Source organism: Lathyrus oleraceus, chromosome 2 (genome assembly GCF_024323335.1).
Source record: "Lathyrus oleraceus cultivar Zhongwan6 chromosome 2, CAAS_Psat_ZW6_1.0, whole genome shotgun sequence".
Taxonomy (NCBI): domain Eukaryota; kingdom Viridiplantae; phylum Streptophyta; class Magnoliopsida; order Fabales; family Fabaceae; genus Lathyrus; species Lathyrus oleraceus.
Window position 1 is genome coordinate 271,656,521 of NC_066580.1, and position 17,577 is coordinate 271,674,097.

Below are 17,577 nucleotides of genomic sequence, written 5' to 3' on the forward strand. Positions count from 1 at the left end.
AAGGGAAACCTGAGTCTGACTCAATCACTCAATCAAGAGTTGGGGTTTCTCGAATATACAAGCTCGTCCGAGGGAACCGGATGTCGAGGAATGAATTTATGTCCTCAATAGTGCGAAAATTTGATAATCCAAAATGGAACAAATTTGTAATAGCTCTCTTAACGTACTGCACAGAGGTTCTTGCCTTGCTCCCATTCATTGCACCTGATGAACCACTTTATTTAATCTATGCTATCAATAGAGTAGTTCAGGTTAGGGCTGGTCAACTGGAGGCGAACTTCAAAGCCTGGTGTTCAAGCTTATTATGGAGTGAGGGTGACGTTACACCTCATGGGAATGGAATGCATCAACAAGCGCCAAATGAACCTATTCATTCAACCCAAGTTATGTCAACGGACTTAGATGGTACATTTCAGCAAAGTGTAGATGTTCAGCCCAACCTCGATGACATGAAGAATAGGATGAGGGCCAATAGAAAAGGGTTTTGGGTGAATTTGGGTTAACTTTGGTCAAAGTTGACCAAAAAGTCAACTGTTGACCAAAGTCAACAATTGGTCAAAAAATGTCAAATTTGTATTTTTCTTGTATGGAATCAAATGTAAATGGTTTACAATGACATGAAATAAATTGAAATGGATTAACAAAATGGTTTGAAGTTGGTTTCCAAATTTTTTTTTTATGATTTGGATGACTTTTGATGTACATGAACAAGGCCATGAAATGAGACCATAAGGTTAGGGTTTTGGCATAGCATCCATGAACCAATAACTTGACTGGCAGATGACCCAGACCATATATGTATCCATAATCACAACACCATGACTTTGGATAAAAAAAACAATCCTCATAAAAACATAAAAAATTCAGGACCAAAATCGGGGTATGACAGTTGCCCCTATTTAAACATCTTCAACTAGAGAATATGAAGCAAGACGTTCTTCATATGATCATTGTGGGAGATGGTTAAATACTAAAAAAAACCGGATTTTGATCCTGAATCCCCATGAAACAATTAACCATGCCTGTCAGAATTGGCAAAGAAGCAATCCCAAAAGAAGAATCCGTCTGGTACGGTGAAAATTGGCCTGAGTACCGAAGCAGAAAATTGACCTGGATACCAAAATAAATGGTAACACAGGAATACCCATGACCTGAACGCCGCACTAAGCATCGGAATATGAGAGTACCAATGTTGGTCTGATCACCGGAACTCTGGTCTGAACACCACTTCGATCTGGAAATCGGAAAACTGGCCTGAATGCCCCAAGTACTTCGACTTAATCGTCGGAAACTTCTGCGATCTGAAAAACGGAAACTTCTTCGATCTGAAAATCGGAGACTGGCCTGAACGCCACTTCGGTCTGGATACCGGGAACTGGCCTGAATGCCACTTCGGTCTGGATACCGGAAAAAAACTGGCCTGAATGCCACTTCGGTCTGGATACCGGAAAAAACTGGCATGAATGTCACTTCGGTCTGGATACCGGAATACTGGTCTGAATACCATAAGTTCTCCGTCCTGATTGTTGAGAACTTCTTCGATCTGGAAATCGGAAACTGGCCTGAACGCCACTTCGGTCTGGATACAGGGAACTGGCCTGAATGCCACTTCGGTCTGGATACCGGGAACTGGCCTGAATGCCACTTCGGTCTGGATACCGGAATACTGGTCTGAATACCATAAGTTCTTCGTCCTGATTGTTGAGAACTTCTTCGATCTGGAAATCGGAAACTGGCCTGAATGCCACTTCGGTCTGGATACCGCCTCGGTCTGAACACCGGAAAATTGGCCTGAATGCCATAAGTACATCGACCTGATCGTCGGAAACTTCTTCGATCTGAAAATCGGAAATTGGCCTGAACGCCTGTTCGGTCTGGATACCGGAAAATTGGCCTGAATGCCACTTCGGTCTGAATACCGCCTCGGTCTGAACACCGGAAAATTGGCCTGAATGCCATAAGTACATCGACCTGATCGTCGGAAACTTCTTCGATCTGAAAATCGGAAATTGGCCTGAACGCCAGTTCGGTCTGGATACCGGAAAATTGGCCTGAATGCCACTTCGGTCTGAATACCGCCTCGGTCTGAACACCGCCTCGGTCTGAACACCGGAAAACTGGTCGGAATACCACCTCGGTCTGAATACCGGAAAACTGGTCTGAATACCATAAGTTCTTCGTCCTGATTGTTGAGAACTTCTTCGATCTGGAAATCGGAAACTGGCCTGAACGCCACTTCGGTCTGGATACCGGAAAATTGGCCTGAATGCCACTTCGGTCTGGATACCGGAAACTGGCCTGAATGCCACTTCGGTCTGGATACCGGAAACTTCTTCATGTCTATCATCATCGGCGAAGATAACAAAACAGTGATACGTGAGCCGGCACGCATGCCAAAGACCCAAGCTGGGGATAACAATCGAAAGATTGACCAAAGAGTGCATGAGATATATTATCTGTAGCCGTCAAAAGGTAGATAATACACTCGCATGGAAGATTACCCATAACCGGGTTGTAGGTTGTTAAATGAATAATCGACCGAAAAGAAAAGTATCAGGGTACCAGGACTAGGCATGCAAAAGATGACCAATCAAAAGAGGATAAAGTTGCTAACTCGGAGCAAATACCCAAAAGAAAGGGGAAGACCCACTGGGGACAATACTACTTGATCAAGGCAAGTATCCAAAGGGGACAAGACTATCAATACCACAAAGAGGGGATTACATCTACCGGTTTGTAGGCAGAAAACCACAGAAAAGTAACCAGTCATCGACCAGGATGAGCACAAAGGGTTAACTCTGCTAGGGGATGAAAGTGGGATTTTACAACTACCAGTTAGTAGGTAGAAAACCACAAAGATAGGACTTACAACTACCGGTTCGTTGGTAGAAGCCAACAAATTCCGCTGAGGATAAAGTGAATGAGTGCCGGTTAGTGAGCAACTATTCATTTATGCCCCAGGGAAGCACAGGAGACAGCTAACAGGAAGCCAATTTAGGATCGATCCAAAAAGGCAGACTGAAACAAGACTCATCCTAATGAGGAAAGAACTCAATAGGGAAAACCCATCCCAATGTGTGTTGGGAGGGAACGAAAACAACCGTCATCCACGAGGATGTATCTCAGTGGGGAAATGGAAGGAAAGGATAGACACTTTCTGCTTAAGGGGTTGGCTCTACATGGAGAGATCAGACACACCCACATCTGCTAGAGAATCTACTGGAGAGATCTGTATCACCAATTAGCAGGAGGCAACAATCAACAAATACCCGGCAACAGCTGCAACATGAGTATCTGAATGCTATGATTATGCATGTATGCATTATTCCTAAAAAATGTATGATGAATGCTGACAAACAGACATGCTCAACACACAGGTCCGGGAATCAACCATCCGGCACCACTCTTTCAGAGGGAAAACCAAAGTCACCAGAGAGCCAAGAAAATCCACTGGAGACTGGGATATCAGGGAGCATCACCATCCTGCTGGGGAGGAAGGCCACCAGAGGCTTCCGGAGGGATCGTCAGTCATAACCGGAGAAAAGAGTTCAACATACTGGCGGACACGCCACAACAACTCGTGCTGGAAATCAGAGATACTCAGAAGCAACCAGATCTCTGATGAAGATAGATAGGCATTGATAAAGCTCCTCATGCTAACAACTCCGCTGGGGATCTATCTGAGGACATGATGGAGTACTGGGATGTCAATCCACCAAATACTGAATCCTACAAGAAGAGCACCCATGCTGGGGGAGAGAGGAAGACTGCTCTGCTGGAGAGAGGAAAGTTGAAGTCTTCAATAAATGCTCTGCCTAGGACTGCCCCACAAAAAGCGTCCAAACAGCAAACTTGCTAGGGATGCCCCACAATAGGGCTCAAACAGCACTCTACTGGGGATGCCCCACTATAGGTGCTAATAGGGACTTGGAAGAAAAAACTGCACTGCCGGGGACATGAAGATGAACAACTTCAACCAACACTACACTGGGCAATCTCGCTGAGGAGAAACCATGAGAGGTTCTACAGGAAAAAGATACAGTCATGCTCGAGATACGAACAATTGTCTTACCTGTTGGTAATCATACCGCCCTTGGGAGAGCACTGTGGGTCTCCTAAGTATCCTTCCATCATTGTGAATATTCACTTAGTTTAAGAACAATTTTGAAAAATTTGTTTATTTTGAAAAACAATGATACTTTATCAATTAAAACATGCAAAACGTTTGTTGAGTTGAAACAAATAAGAGTGCAAATAATTGGATAAAAGCTCAAATTGATATGATGGAATGGTAGTTTGCAAAGGGCGAGACTCCATAGATCTGTACAAGTTTGAAATCGGTGATATATATTGGAGAGGGCTACATTGAACATAATGACCCTTACTCTACCATTCTGAATTTCGATGTATTCAGAGCTTCAGTCGACGACGCATCGAGAATTCTTGACGGATGACAGATATAGAACACGGTCTTGTCAAGATGCAGTTACTTGCCAAATCCCTAATTTTTGCCTAGATTGCCCCAGTGTGAGGTGCTCAATCTAGCGGGATGCGAATTCTTTTTTTTCCAATGTCTCTAACTTTTGCCTGGATCGCCCTTTCGGGTTTTCAATCCACCGAGACGCTCCTTTTTGCCTAAGTTGCCCTTTGGGGTGTTCGACTTAGCGAGCTTTTTGTTCTTTTTTTTTTCTTTTTATTGCGAAGTATTTCTTGACTGCATCGGGAATTCACAGAACGAGTGAACTTCTTCATCCATTGCTGTAAGTGTCAGAGCACCGCCTGAAAAGACTCTCTTGACAACCTATGGGCGTTCATAGCTTAGGGTTCGCTTGCCCCTGGAATCGGGTACGAAAGACAAGACTTTCTTGAGCACAGGGTCCCTCGGAACACACGAGGCTTGACCTTCTTATAGCGTGCTTTCGTCACTCTCCGCTGATATAACTGACCATGACACATGGCAGTTAATCTCTTCTTTTCGATCGAATTCAGCATCAGTCAACTTGGGACTTTGAGGGTGCTATTTTTTCTTCTGTTTCTTTCTTTCTTTCTTTTGATTCTGATTTCTTTTGATTTTGCACCCTCTTCTTTCTTTGTATTTTCTTTTTCTTTTTCTTTTATGCCCCAGTTGGCTGTTCTGCTGATTCTCGAGATACAGCTGAGTGATCTTCTTTTCTTGCTCAAGAAGTCGGGAAATCTCGTCAGGAATCCCTTCAACATCATCTTCTTCCGCTTCGAATACAGGGAATTCACAATTGGGAGATGACGTCAGATCATTGTGTTCAATGGGTTTAAGAAACAACCTGCATAATGATTTTGATATGAAAAGTTTTTTGGAAATCAAACAAGACAATCATTATGCAGATGAAAAGATTGTTTTTATTCCTGTTTTTAGGGTTTTTTGTGATCACCAATTTCATGTAAAAAGCGAAAAAGGAAAACAATTGGAAAAAAACAAATGTTTAACATGCATTTATTTGAATGAAAATATCACTGCACAAAATGTTGCCAACAATGTCATCACTTCTCCTTTTGGCATGGGAGAAGGGTTTTTAAAAAAAGTGATTATTACTCTGACTTCCGAACAACTGTATGAACACCCACAGTGACCCATTTGTGATAGATCCCACCAGGGATAACAACTGTCAGTATCCTTTGCATCAGCAACTTCTGCTTTTGAACAAACCTCTTCGTTGAAGACCTCAGAAGAACAACCATCGCCAACCCGGGACTTGCCGTCTTCAAGCTTGATTAACACGGGGACCTAAGTCTTCAAAGCTCAGAATCCCTGACCTCACAAGGTCTTGAACCTTCATCTTCAGCTAGAAACAACTATCAACATCATGACCAGGAGCACCCGAATGCTGTTCAGGCCTATACCACCACCGAGGGTTGACGGGTATAGCCGGCGGGTCTCTAGGAGTAATCAAGTTCCGCTCTATCAAAGAGGGATATAGCTCTGCATAGGACATAGGGATCGGATCAAAAATGATCTTCTTCCTCTCATTACTCGTACTGGCTTGATTACCATTGGGAGGCCGGTAAACCTGCTGCTGAGGACGATGTTGTTGATGCTGATATTGCTGAGTTGGTCTTCTCTGTTGTTGTTGTGTTTGAGTGGCTGGAATAGTCACAGCAGCAACTTGCCGATATTGTCCTTTGTTCACACTCCTCGGACGGTGCACAGCGTTTGTTTCACCCTCTCCCCTTCTGGGTGCCCCAGAGGATGGCTTTTTAGAACTTGAAGGATTTGAAGAGCCAGGATGGCGAACCGGAGCAAGAGTTGCTCTGACATTAACAGTCTCTGTAGCAAGGGGCTGTCCACTGATTATAATACCCCTCAAATCTTCACCCACGGCATAGTTGTTGACGGGAATAGTGACAACAGTAATTTGATCATTGACAAGGACCCCCTCTGGTGAAGCACGATTGGGCGGCAGAATCACAGCTTCCTGTCTCTGGGCTAAGGCACGCAGCTCCTCTTGCCCCTGAACAACCCCTTGCATCATGCTCATGATCTGAGCCATGTCCTGTCTTTGGGCTAAGGCACGCAGCTCCTCTTGCCCCTGAACAACTCCTTGCATCATGGTCATGAACTGGGCCATGTTTGCCCTCATCTCAGCCAACTCAGCTTGGACTTGATCCATACTCCTCTGATGATTCAATCTGGTTGCGGTGCGGACGATGATCAACAATCCAGTCTCAGTCAAAACCCAGAGTGAGAAGTCTCTCCCAAGCATGTCTGCAATGCAAGGATGATATGTGCATGATATGCATATGATGCGGATGCTATTTTATCATGAATGATCCTGAAAAGGATATGCACATGCGAGTCAACTTTTTTCATGCATTATTATTTTTTGGAAAATAAACATGCTATGATGCAAATGATGGAGCCAAGACTGGCAGGCTGTGCATCTCGGCACACAGGATCCGAAGCTTCGGCTTGAACTCTAATCACAACCATCTGAAACCCAAAGTCAATCTGATCAACTGGCATCTGAACCCATGTCTGGAGAACTGAGTCACCATCTAAGTGAGCACCCACAGATTCAGCCCAGGGATCCGAAATAAACGGAACCCGCTGATAAACCACGGACAGAACTCCGGCGTCCCAGAAATAAATGTCCATAAATTTGGCTGAACCAAAGTCACCATCACATCACCACTGGCAGAAACCGTATCTGTAGAGATCAAACCCTCCCCTCACTGGTAGGTTCTAAGAACAGAAGTTTGTCAGCTTCAGCCCTTCAGTCGAGAATAATACGTTTACCACTGAAGGTTTGGCATTATTTCGGGATAAAAGACCTCTGCTGACTCCCCTCAACAGGATATCCTAAAGCAAGTTCCCAGTCTCGGGGTCCTCGGATTGAGCAGCGAGAATGCGCCCACCAGAGCTAACATAATCACGTCTCGGAGGAGAGGCCTCGACTGAGTTCTCGGGAAATGGTCACCAGAGTCGACGATTTCTAAAGGAATATCTGTCGTTATGGAACACCCATAGGACAAAATATATCCAACAGAAACCTCGTCTGGGTGTGGTTCTTCACGAACGACTTAACGTAGCAACATGCCACGCAAGCCTCATGAACATCCACTCTAAAATCTGTGTGTACACTCAAGCCTGGGTAATGGGCTTACCTCTCATAGAACACCCCACCCCAACAAACAGATAAACGGCAGCAGATACAGCAAACATATGTACATGAATGCAATAAGGTAAAGCAAGTAAATGCGGAAAGTAAACGACTGTACAAAAGCATAAACACCCAACAAACAAGAAATCTACAAAAGCTAGGAGGGACTCGCTTAGGGAAACTGTATATCCCCAGCAGAGTCGCCAGCTGTCGCAGCCTGGAAAATACAGAGGTGCGAAAAAACAACCGGCGAAAGAAAATGACAGAAGAGTCGCCACCGTGCGTTATTTATCCCAAAGGAGGGAAAGGAAACGCTCGAAGTAAACCTGGAGAAAGGAAAGGAAAAGACAAGGTCTCGCAACCAAATCTTGGGTTCGGGAGTCGATTATGTGAAGGGAAGGTATTAGCACCCCTACGCATCCGTAGTACTCTACGGGATCCACTCTTGTTGTTTCTTGTCTAAAAGGTGTATGTTTATCTAATGTACTATTTACTAAAAGGGTCAAGACAAAAATGACTCGCACAGATATCGCATCCATTGCATACGTATCTCATCTGAATATGAGAATCAGAGTCTTCATAGCTCGGCTACCTATGGGTTAAGGATAAGTGTGCTCGCTAAGACATATCGTCTTATGCCTACGTATCTCATCTGGAATGAGAATCAGAGCAAAAACGTAGTTCAGCCTAACTACGGGAATAAGGGTCTCGATTGCAACTAGGGCAAGAGAAAGGGAAAGTCTCGATCGCAACGAAGGCGAGAGAAAGGATCGCAACGAGGGCGAAAGCAAACATGGATTAGTTGTTAGTCGTTAGTCAAACTCGGCAAGACATCGCATCTTGTGCCTACGTATCTCATCTGAACATGAGAATCAGAGTTGCCGTAGTTCGGCTACATAGGGATCGCCATCTGAACATGGCACCTACACACAAAAAGGTGGCAAACATGGAGCCCGACTGCCAATCGCTGGACTTACATCAGCATCCGAACCAAAACACACACAAAAGGGCAAACGTGGAGCCCGAATGCCAATCATTGGACTTACATCAGCATCCGAACCCAACAAACCCACACTGGAACCCGAATGCCACTCGATGGACTTACATCAGCTTCCAAGCACACAACAAGAACAACAAACAACAAATTGCCAAGGAGTCGAGAACTCGAGCCTAGCAATTGTCAAACACACACAAAAAGGAAAAAAAGTGCCCGGAGTGGTCTCGCACGACCACCTGCCTACATACCTCGTCTGGAACAAGGATCAGGGCGATGTAGTTCCCCTTCATAGGGATTGCCATCTGAACATGGACTTACAAGGAGGACACCAGTTGTGTCAAAGGAGAGTGGGCGATGTGTTCACGTCCTAGCAGTAGGTGTCGCAGCTCGCTGAATCGAGTCTTAGGCAGTTACCTCTTTACAATAGGACGGACTACATGCCGCAAGATCGGAGACGCACGGAAGGTCTAAAAGAAATGGGGAAGCTCTGCCCTAGAGTTGTCATGCAATATGTACTTAAGTCTTAGGATTTACAAATGGGAATATCTACCTAATGTTAGCATGCAAAGAATATGGGAATTCTACCTATGTTATCATACAAAAGGATATGGGAATCCTACCTATGTTATCATACAAAGGGTTCTATCTAATGGGTGCTACCTAATCGGAACAAGAATCGACGAATGGAGCAAGGAGAAGTGTTAGGGATGAGGGTAGATGGCGATGCATGAAGCAATCGACTTACAAGGTTGATGGCGATGCATAAAGCAATCGGCTTACAAGGGTGGATGAATACGTGCTGGTTCTGTTAGGTTTTAAAAAAAAGATTACTCGACGTTGGATCGAGGTTTTGGTCTTGTTTTGAAATGGTTATCGGGTATTCATTTTATTTCTTGTATTAACAGATGAATAGAGAATAAAAATATATTATACATTTCATGGGAGAGGGATACATTTGTTATGAATGGGGGTTCAAAGTATTGGAATAATTAAATCGGGTCCAAACAATAAATAATGCAATGTATGAGTGTAAGTGCAAAGGAACCGGCTCATTGTAAGAAAGCCCAAGAGTAAGCTATGTGAGGTCGATGGCGATGCTTAAAAAGCAATCGACTTACAAGGGTGTGAAAACTGGGCTCGATATTAAATCGAGAAAAGTATGGTTTTTATAGTTTTAAAATGGTTTTGAATTAAAATACAACAACTTTACATTATTAACAAAATGAACATATGAGTGTAATAAAGGCATAAACATAAAAAGAAACTAAAATGCTAAAAGAAAAAATAATATAGCTAAAAGAAATAAAATGCCAAAAAAAGGTCACACATGAGTATTGAACCCACTCCACTCAAGAACATACACACTGCCATTCTCCACCAGACCACTCAGGGTTATATGCTACTGAAGTACTACCTTAAATATATAAACCGGAATGAAAAAATAAATAAAAAAAAGATTAAGAACAAAACTAACATATAAAACCTTTTTTATGTTTTTGTTTATTATTATCTTTTATCTCTGTTAAACAAAACAAATTTGATTAAAAAAATAAATTAAAAAAAGAAATGAAAACAAAGAAATGAAAACAAAAGAAAACAGAGACTCGTCTTCTTCTCTCCCACCTCACAAACTCAACCTTCCCCCAACAATGGCAATCTCACGAACTCGCACCTCTCGTCCCTCTTATGACATCAACAAAATCCTCTCACGCTCTCCAACTCAGTGAATCGAACTCTCTCAACTCTCACAAATATTTTCAACAACAAAACAAGAGAAGAATAACAAGAAAGAAAAAGAGTCCTTACAAAGTGTCGCGGCGGTGGTGGTGAAGGACGCGAAGAAGCTGGCCTCCAGGTAATTGATTTTGGGATCTTAGGGTTCCTTCTCAGATTTTCGCCTCCAGCTCTCTGTTGTTCTCTAGGGTTTTTTTCTCACTGATTTCTCCCTTTTTATAATCCCATTGCTAGGGTTTGGATGAGATCAAAAGAGTATGGAATTGGAAGTGCTTTTTTTTTTTGTGCTGCTCTGTTGTCTATCCCATTTTGGTGTTTGCTCTGAAAAAGGTAACATGTACCTTGTACTTCTTCTGTGAAAATGTTTCATTTTTGTTGCTTGTGAACTTTTACTGCCTTACTGAGTTATTTTTATTTTTTTACTGCAGCAAAATTTCTCAACACACTTGAAGGAATGGAGTGTGTGTAATATTGATACAAAATGGGCATCCTGTCTACTACTTCAGCAAGCAATTACAGGAGAGTCCTTATGCAAATACACCTCAGCTAGAGCTCGAACAAAAGATTTTGTTACATCACTGTTTTAGCACAGCAATGTTAATGCGCATCTTGCTGGCAGATAAACCACGTAGCTCCAGAAGAAAAGTACAAGAAGCAACAAGCATAGAATCCTCAAAAATGCAAAATTGCAGTTGACCAAACAAATGAAAGTATAGTATCTTCATCCCACAGCCATTACCAGTATCATCTTAAGTTTGAACACTACTATCCGTCTGCTGGTAACAGTTTAAATCTTTAAGTTGCAAATCTAGTTCATGGTCAGACCGGGGTTTATTTCCAGAAGTTTTCTGCTGTATCCATTGCATCATTCTCAATGAGTCTGTAAATAATTAAGGGAAGGATTGGAAGCAAGCGTTTTCCTGAATAGTTCAAGTAACTTTTAACATGCTCAATTTTAACAGAGTGAACACCTTCATTCAGTATACACGAAATTACTGTCCCTATGGTTGTTTGGAAATAACCGAGTATGGTGCCGTTTTTGTACAATGATGAAAGTTACTGGAGGCTGACAGTTTGGTTCTAAGGGAGCACATGCCTTCCGGATTGCGTCCAACTCATAGAGTAAAACTTGATAAAAATGTCCTTCACTTACATCATCCTTGTAAAATATGATTCGCAGGGCTTTGTTTGGACTCTCCGCTGCGGGGTATCTTTTTCCTTGGCTTATCAGCATGCTGTGTCTGGCAGTGACGAATGGAATCATCAAAATTATGCAGCCAGTAAAAGATTTTAGAGCTCGAGGGTGTGAGGCAGATGTTGTGTTCACAACTGGAGGGCTATTGGATCCAAGATCTGGCATTGCACCTGAATCTGGGCTGCTTGAATTTAACACTGAAGGCGGAGTACCATAGCCGAAAGTTCCTGTTCTCGATCCTGAAGATGTTGGTGGAACCGTTGGAATTGATGATGGAGCTGTTTGAATTGATGGTGCCGTTTTTATTGGACTTGGTGGTGGTATTGCAGTTGGAGTTGATTGTGTAGGTGGTGTTGGGAATGATATCGTTGGCGTCGAGGATGACGACGACGATGATGATGGAAAAATGCAAGAACCAGAATTTGGATTTGTGTTAATTAAGGTGGCAGCGCCTCAAAAGTCGCAACTTGTTGGAGCTGGATTCTTTTGATAGTAACTATTGAAAGCAAAAGAAACATGACTCTGCAAAGTGACTGGACTGAAACAACTCCCACCCTGCTGTATCTGAGAACAATCAGCACCCATTCCACAAGCATAATCCAGTGCTGATTGAAGGGAGGCTTGTGGAGCACCTGCTTTCGCCACACACCAACTCTGTCCCTGAACAGAAGGAGCATTTGTGTTTGAAGGAGGGTTTATGACAGGAACAGGAACACTTCCCGATGGAGGTGGATAAGACGTTACAGGGTTGGTTACTGGTTGCGCACCTGGAACAGTTGAAGGTGTTGTAGCTGGATTGAAGGCCGGAACCGGTGAACTGGTTGGATTTGTTGGAGGTAAAGGAACAGCAGGTGTAGTAGAAGGAACCGTTACGGGCATTGCAGCTGGATTTGTAGGGGAAATCGTGACAGGATTTGTGGAAGGAACCGCTACAATGGTTGGTGTATCTGAGGGTCTAAAGCAAAGGTAGTGGTGTGCTGCAGTTGAGGTTAGGCTAGTTGGTTGGGAGTTGGGCAGGAGTATTCTGGCTCTACAGTATTGTCTTCAACATTCCACTCGACATGATGAAATTTGCCATGCCATACCAACAGCTGCGGTGTAACCATCTTCCAAGGATTGTGTTCTAAATGAGTTAGAATTAACTGAAAGTTATTTTCAAATAATGTGTGATGGCATGTCTGCACCGAATTTAATGTGACAGCGGTAAGCAACCTTATGCAGTAGGATCGGTAATGCTTCGAACACGTCATCAAAACATCCCAAAGAAAACAAACAATGCATGTGCAGACTTAAATTTAGATTAATGATCAACATCTTCAATTAAACCACTGCAGTTTGTGACAACACTAATGCCCTCCTCTAGAAGCCTTTCAACATTATTTGGATAGACAGTGGAGAAAGTGTTGAGTAAAGATGATTGAGCTTGTTCAGTAGATGCCGCAGCTAGTAAACCTTTCACTTTCTCTACAGTAGTGAACTCTTTAAGGACCGTCTTGTAGCATGGTTCACAAGTTAAACAGCGAACCAATACCACACAAAACCAAAAGTAAGCTTGGAACTTTGGTGACCTCTGTATCGGTAAGTTCCCTTGTCTTTGCCATCTTGATTCCACACCCTGATTTTACATGTTATGATTTGGACTGGTGCTTTTTATTCCTGACAGGCAAGGCCTTTTGCAGTGTAAATTGCTTCACATTATCTCGCAGCAAATTGGATCAAAGCTCGTGAATGGCCTCCACTATAAAACCTGGCTTTCTATAGGATCTTATTTGGTGTATGCTCGTGCTTTTCTGCATTGGACTGTCGCTTGTGGTGATCTTTTGGCCTTTTAGTATTTCAGCATGTCATGTTGTTGTGCAGGGTTGTGAGCAGGGAGGCTTCCTTGTTGCAGCTTTTCATGAGCCTTCTCCACTATCATAAGTCCAAGGCCTGCTGCATGTGTAAGTATGTTCAACTGGTTATGTAAAGCTCGTATGATTATGGTGTTACTGCAGGATGACTGCAGCTGGTAACAGGTTTTTCCTTTGGAACCTCATTGCTTGGATATGGTTTCATTTGGTAACAGGCGTATTTACAACATGTCTTTACTGCAGGTCTTGGCTCAAACAAGGCTTGGTAATGATGTCCACTTCAGGGTCCAAAAGAAACTCCTCATGCCTTTTGCTACAACCTGCGGGCAGACACCGGAGCCCAACCAGTTATGCACTACAGTTCGCGGATGGAGCTTTGATGGAGGCATTGACAGAGCCTATACCAGAGGTTCCTGATGACTGGATATGATGGCCTATGATACGTGATGTTTGAACAAAATTTGCAACTTTCTCAGAGTTATGAAATAAACTCTGTACTGAATTTTCCGACATGTTAGTTACTGTTGCGGTTTGCTTCTGTGTGTGTGGGGTGCTGTCGTTTTGCAGGTTGTAGGAATTTGTTGGTGAGCCAACCATAACTGGAGGAGATGGAGACTGGGTGGAGTTTACCGTCTGCACTTGTGTGGATGATTTTGGATTTGCTGCAAAAGAAAATTGAGTGAGGCCTTGCTGGGGACGAGGTTGCTGCTGTGGCGGGAGATACAAACATATGTGGGGGTATTGTTCAGTTGTACTGGGACAATATTTTGGGCCGATGTTTGGATTGTGATGAACAAGTTCGACAATCAGCCTTGAAGATTGTTGAAATTGTGCTGCGCCAAGGTCTTGTTCATCCCATCACCTGTATTCCATATCTTATAGCACTTGAAACAGATCCTCTGGAGTCAAATTCAAAATTGGCTCATCATCTCCTAATGAATATGAATGAGAAGTATCCTGCATTTTTTGAAAGCCGCTTGGGTGATGGACTTCAAATGTCTTTTATGTTCATGCAAGCTATTTGTGTTATTCCCGATGAAAATGTTAACCACAAGACCCCATCTAAGATCCCTGTTTCTGGAAAAGGGAAACCTGAGTCTGACTCAATCACTCAATCAAGAGTTGGGCTTTCTCGAATATACAAGCTCGCCCGAGGGAACCGGATGTCGAGGAATGAATTTATGTCCTCAATAGTGCGAAAATTTGATAATCCAAAATGGAACAAATTTGTAATAGCTCTCTTAACGTACTGCACAGAGGTTCTTGCCTTGCTCCCATTCATTGCACCTGATGAACCACTTTATTTAATCTATGCTATCAATAGAGTAGTTCAGGTTAGGGCTGGTCAACTGGAGGCGAACTTCCAAGCCTGGTGTTCAAGCTTATTACGGAGTGAGGGTGACGTTACACCTCATGGGAATGGAATGCATCAACAAGCGCCAAATGAACCTATTCATTCAACCCAAGTTATGTCAACGGACTTAGATGGTACATTTCAGCAAAGTGTAGATGTTCAGCCCAACCTCGATGACATGAAGAATAGGATGAGGGCCAATAGAAAAGGGTTTTGGGTGAATTTGGGTTGACTTTGGTCAAAGTTGACCAAAAAGTCAACTGTTGACCAAAGTCAACAATTGGTCAAAAAATGTCAAATTTGTATTTTTCTTGTATGGAATCAAATGTAAATGGTTTACAATGACATGAAATAAATTGAAATGGATTAACAAAATGGTTTGAAGTTGGTTTCCAAATTTTTTTTTTATGATTTGGATGACTTTTGATGTACATGAACAAGGCCATGAAATGAGACCATAAGGTTAGGGTTTTGGCATAGCATCCATGAACCAATAACTTGACTGGCAGATGACCCAGACCATAGATGTATCCATAATCACAACACCATGACTTTGGATAAAAAAAACAATCCTCATAAAAACATAAAAAATTCAGGACCAAAATCGGGGTATGACAGTTGCCCCTATTTAAACATCTTCAACTAGAGAATATGAAGCAAGACGTTCTTCATATGATCATTGTGGGAGATGGTTAAATACTAAAAAAAACCCGGATTTTGATCCTGAATCCCCATGAAACAATTAACCATGCCTGTCAGAATTGGCAAAGAAGCAATCCCAAAAGAAGAATCCGTCTGGTACGGTGAAAATTGGCCTGAGTACCGAAACAGAAAATTGACCTGGATACCAAAATAAATGGTAACACAGGAATACCCATGACCTGAACGCCGCACTAAGCATCGGAATATGAGAGTATCAATGTTGGTCTGATCACCGGAAATCTGGTCTGAACACCACTTCGATCTGGAAATCGGAAAACTGGCCTGAATGCCCCAAGTACTTCGACTTGATCGTCGGAAACCTCTGCGATCTGAAAAACGGAAACTTCTTCGATCTGAAAATCGGAGACTGGCCTGAACGCCACTTCGGTCTGGATACCGGGAACTGGCCTGAATGCCACTTCGGTCTGGATACCGGAAAAAAACTGGCCTGAATGCCACTTCGGTCTGAATACCGGAAAAAACTGGCCTGAATGCCACTTCGGTCTGGATACCGGAATACTGGTCTGAATACCATAAGTTCTTCATCCTGATTGTTGAGAACTTCTTCGATCTGGAAATCGGAAACTGGCCTGAACGCCACTTCGGTCTGGATACCGGGAACTGGCCTGAATGCCACTTCGGTCTGGATACCGGGAACTGGCCTGAATGCCACTTCGGTCTGGATACCGGAATACTGGTCTGAATACCATAAGTTCTTCGTCCTGATTGTTGAGAACTTCTTCGATCTGGAAATCGGAAACTGGCCTGAATGCCATTTCGGTCTGGATACCGCCTCGGTCTGAACACCGGAAAATTGGCCTGAATGCCATAAGTATATCGACCTGATCGTCGGAAACTTCTTCGATCTGAAAATCGAAAATTGGCCTGAACGCCTGTTCGGTCTGGATACCGGAAAATTGGCCTGAATGCCACTTCGGTCTGAATACCGCCTTGGTCTGAACACCGGAAAATTGGCCTGAATGCCATAAGTACATCGACCTGATCGTCGGAAACTTCTTCGATCTGAAAATCGGAAATTGGCCTGAACGCCAGTTCGGTCTGGATACCAGAAAATTGGCCTGAATGCCACTTCGGTCTGAATACCGCCTCGGTCTGAACACCGCCTCGGTCTGAACACCGCCTCGGTCTGAACACCGGAAAACTGGTCTGAATACCACCTCGGTCTGAATACCGGAAAACTGGTCTGAATACCATAAGTTCTTCGTCCTGATTGTTGAGAACTTCTTCGATCTGGAAATCGGAAACTGGCCTGAACGCCACTTCGGTCTGGATACCGGAAAATTGGCCTGAATGCCACTTCGGTCTGGATACCGGAAACTGGCCTGAATGCCACTTCGGTCTGGATACCGGAAACTTCTTCATGTCTATCATCATCGGCGAAGATAACAAAACAGTGATACGTGAGCCGGCACGCATGCCAAAGACCCAAGCTGGGGATAACAATCGAAAGATTGACCAAAGAGTGCATGAGATATATTATCTGTAGCCGTCAAAAGGTAGATAATACACTCGCATGGAAGATTACCCATAACCGGGTTGTAGGTTGTTAAATGAATAATCGACCGAAAAGAAAAGTATCAGGGTACCAGGACTAGGCATGCAAAAGATGACCAATCAAAAGAGGATAAAGTTGCTAACTCGGAGCAAATACCCAAAAGAAAGGGGAAGACCCACTGGGGACAATACTACTTGATCAAGGCAAGTATCCAAAGGGGACAAGACTATCAATACCACAAAGAGGGGATTACATCTACCGGTTTGTAGGCAGAAAACCACAGAAAAGTAACCAGTCATCGACCAGGATGAGCACAAAGGGTTAACTCTGCTAGGGATGAAAGTGGGATTTTACAACTACCAGTTAGTAGGTAGAAAACCACAAAGATAGGACTTACAACTACCGGTTCGTTGGTAGAAGCCAACAAATTCCGCTGAGGATAAAGTGAATGAGTGCCGGTTAGTGAGCAACTATTCATTTATGCCCCAGGGAAGCACAGGAGACAGCTAACAGGAAGCCAATTTAGGATCGATCCAAAAAGGCAGACTGAAACAAGACTCATCCTAATGAGGAAAGAACTCAATAGGGAAAACCC

At 43.4% G+C, this 17,577-nt stretch overlaps 1 protein-coding gene across 1 annotated transcript; it reads right to left on the bottom strand.

Annotated features, from left to right (window-relative positions):
• Positions 1-11,976: 11,976 nt before the first annotated feature.
• On the bottom strand, positions 11,977-12,507 carry LOC127121343 (major pollen allergen Ole e 10). Its single transcript, XM_051051863.1, has one exon. It carries the CDS (start codon positions 12,437-12,439, stop codon positions 12,014-12,016), a length of 426 nt encoding a protein of 141 aa, XP_050907820.1. The 5' UTR covers positions 12,440-12,507; the 3' UTR covers positions 11,977-12,013.
• Positions 12,508-17,577: the final 5,070 nt, after the last annotated feature.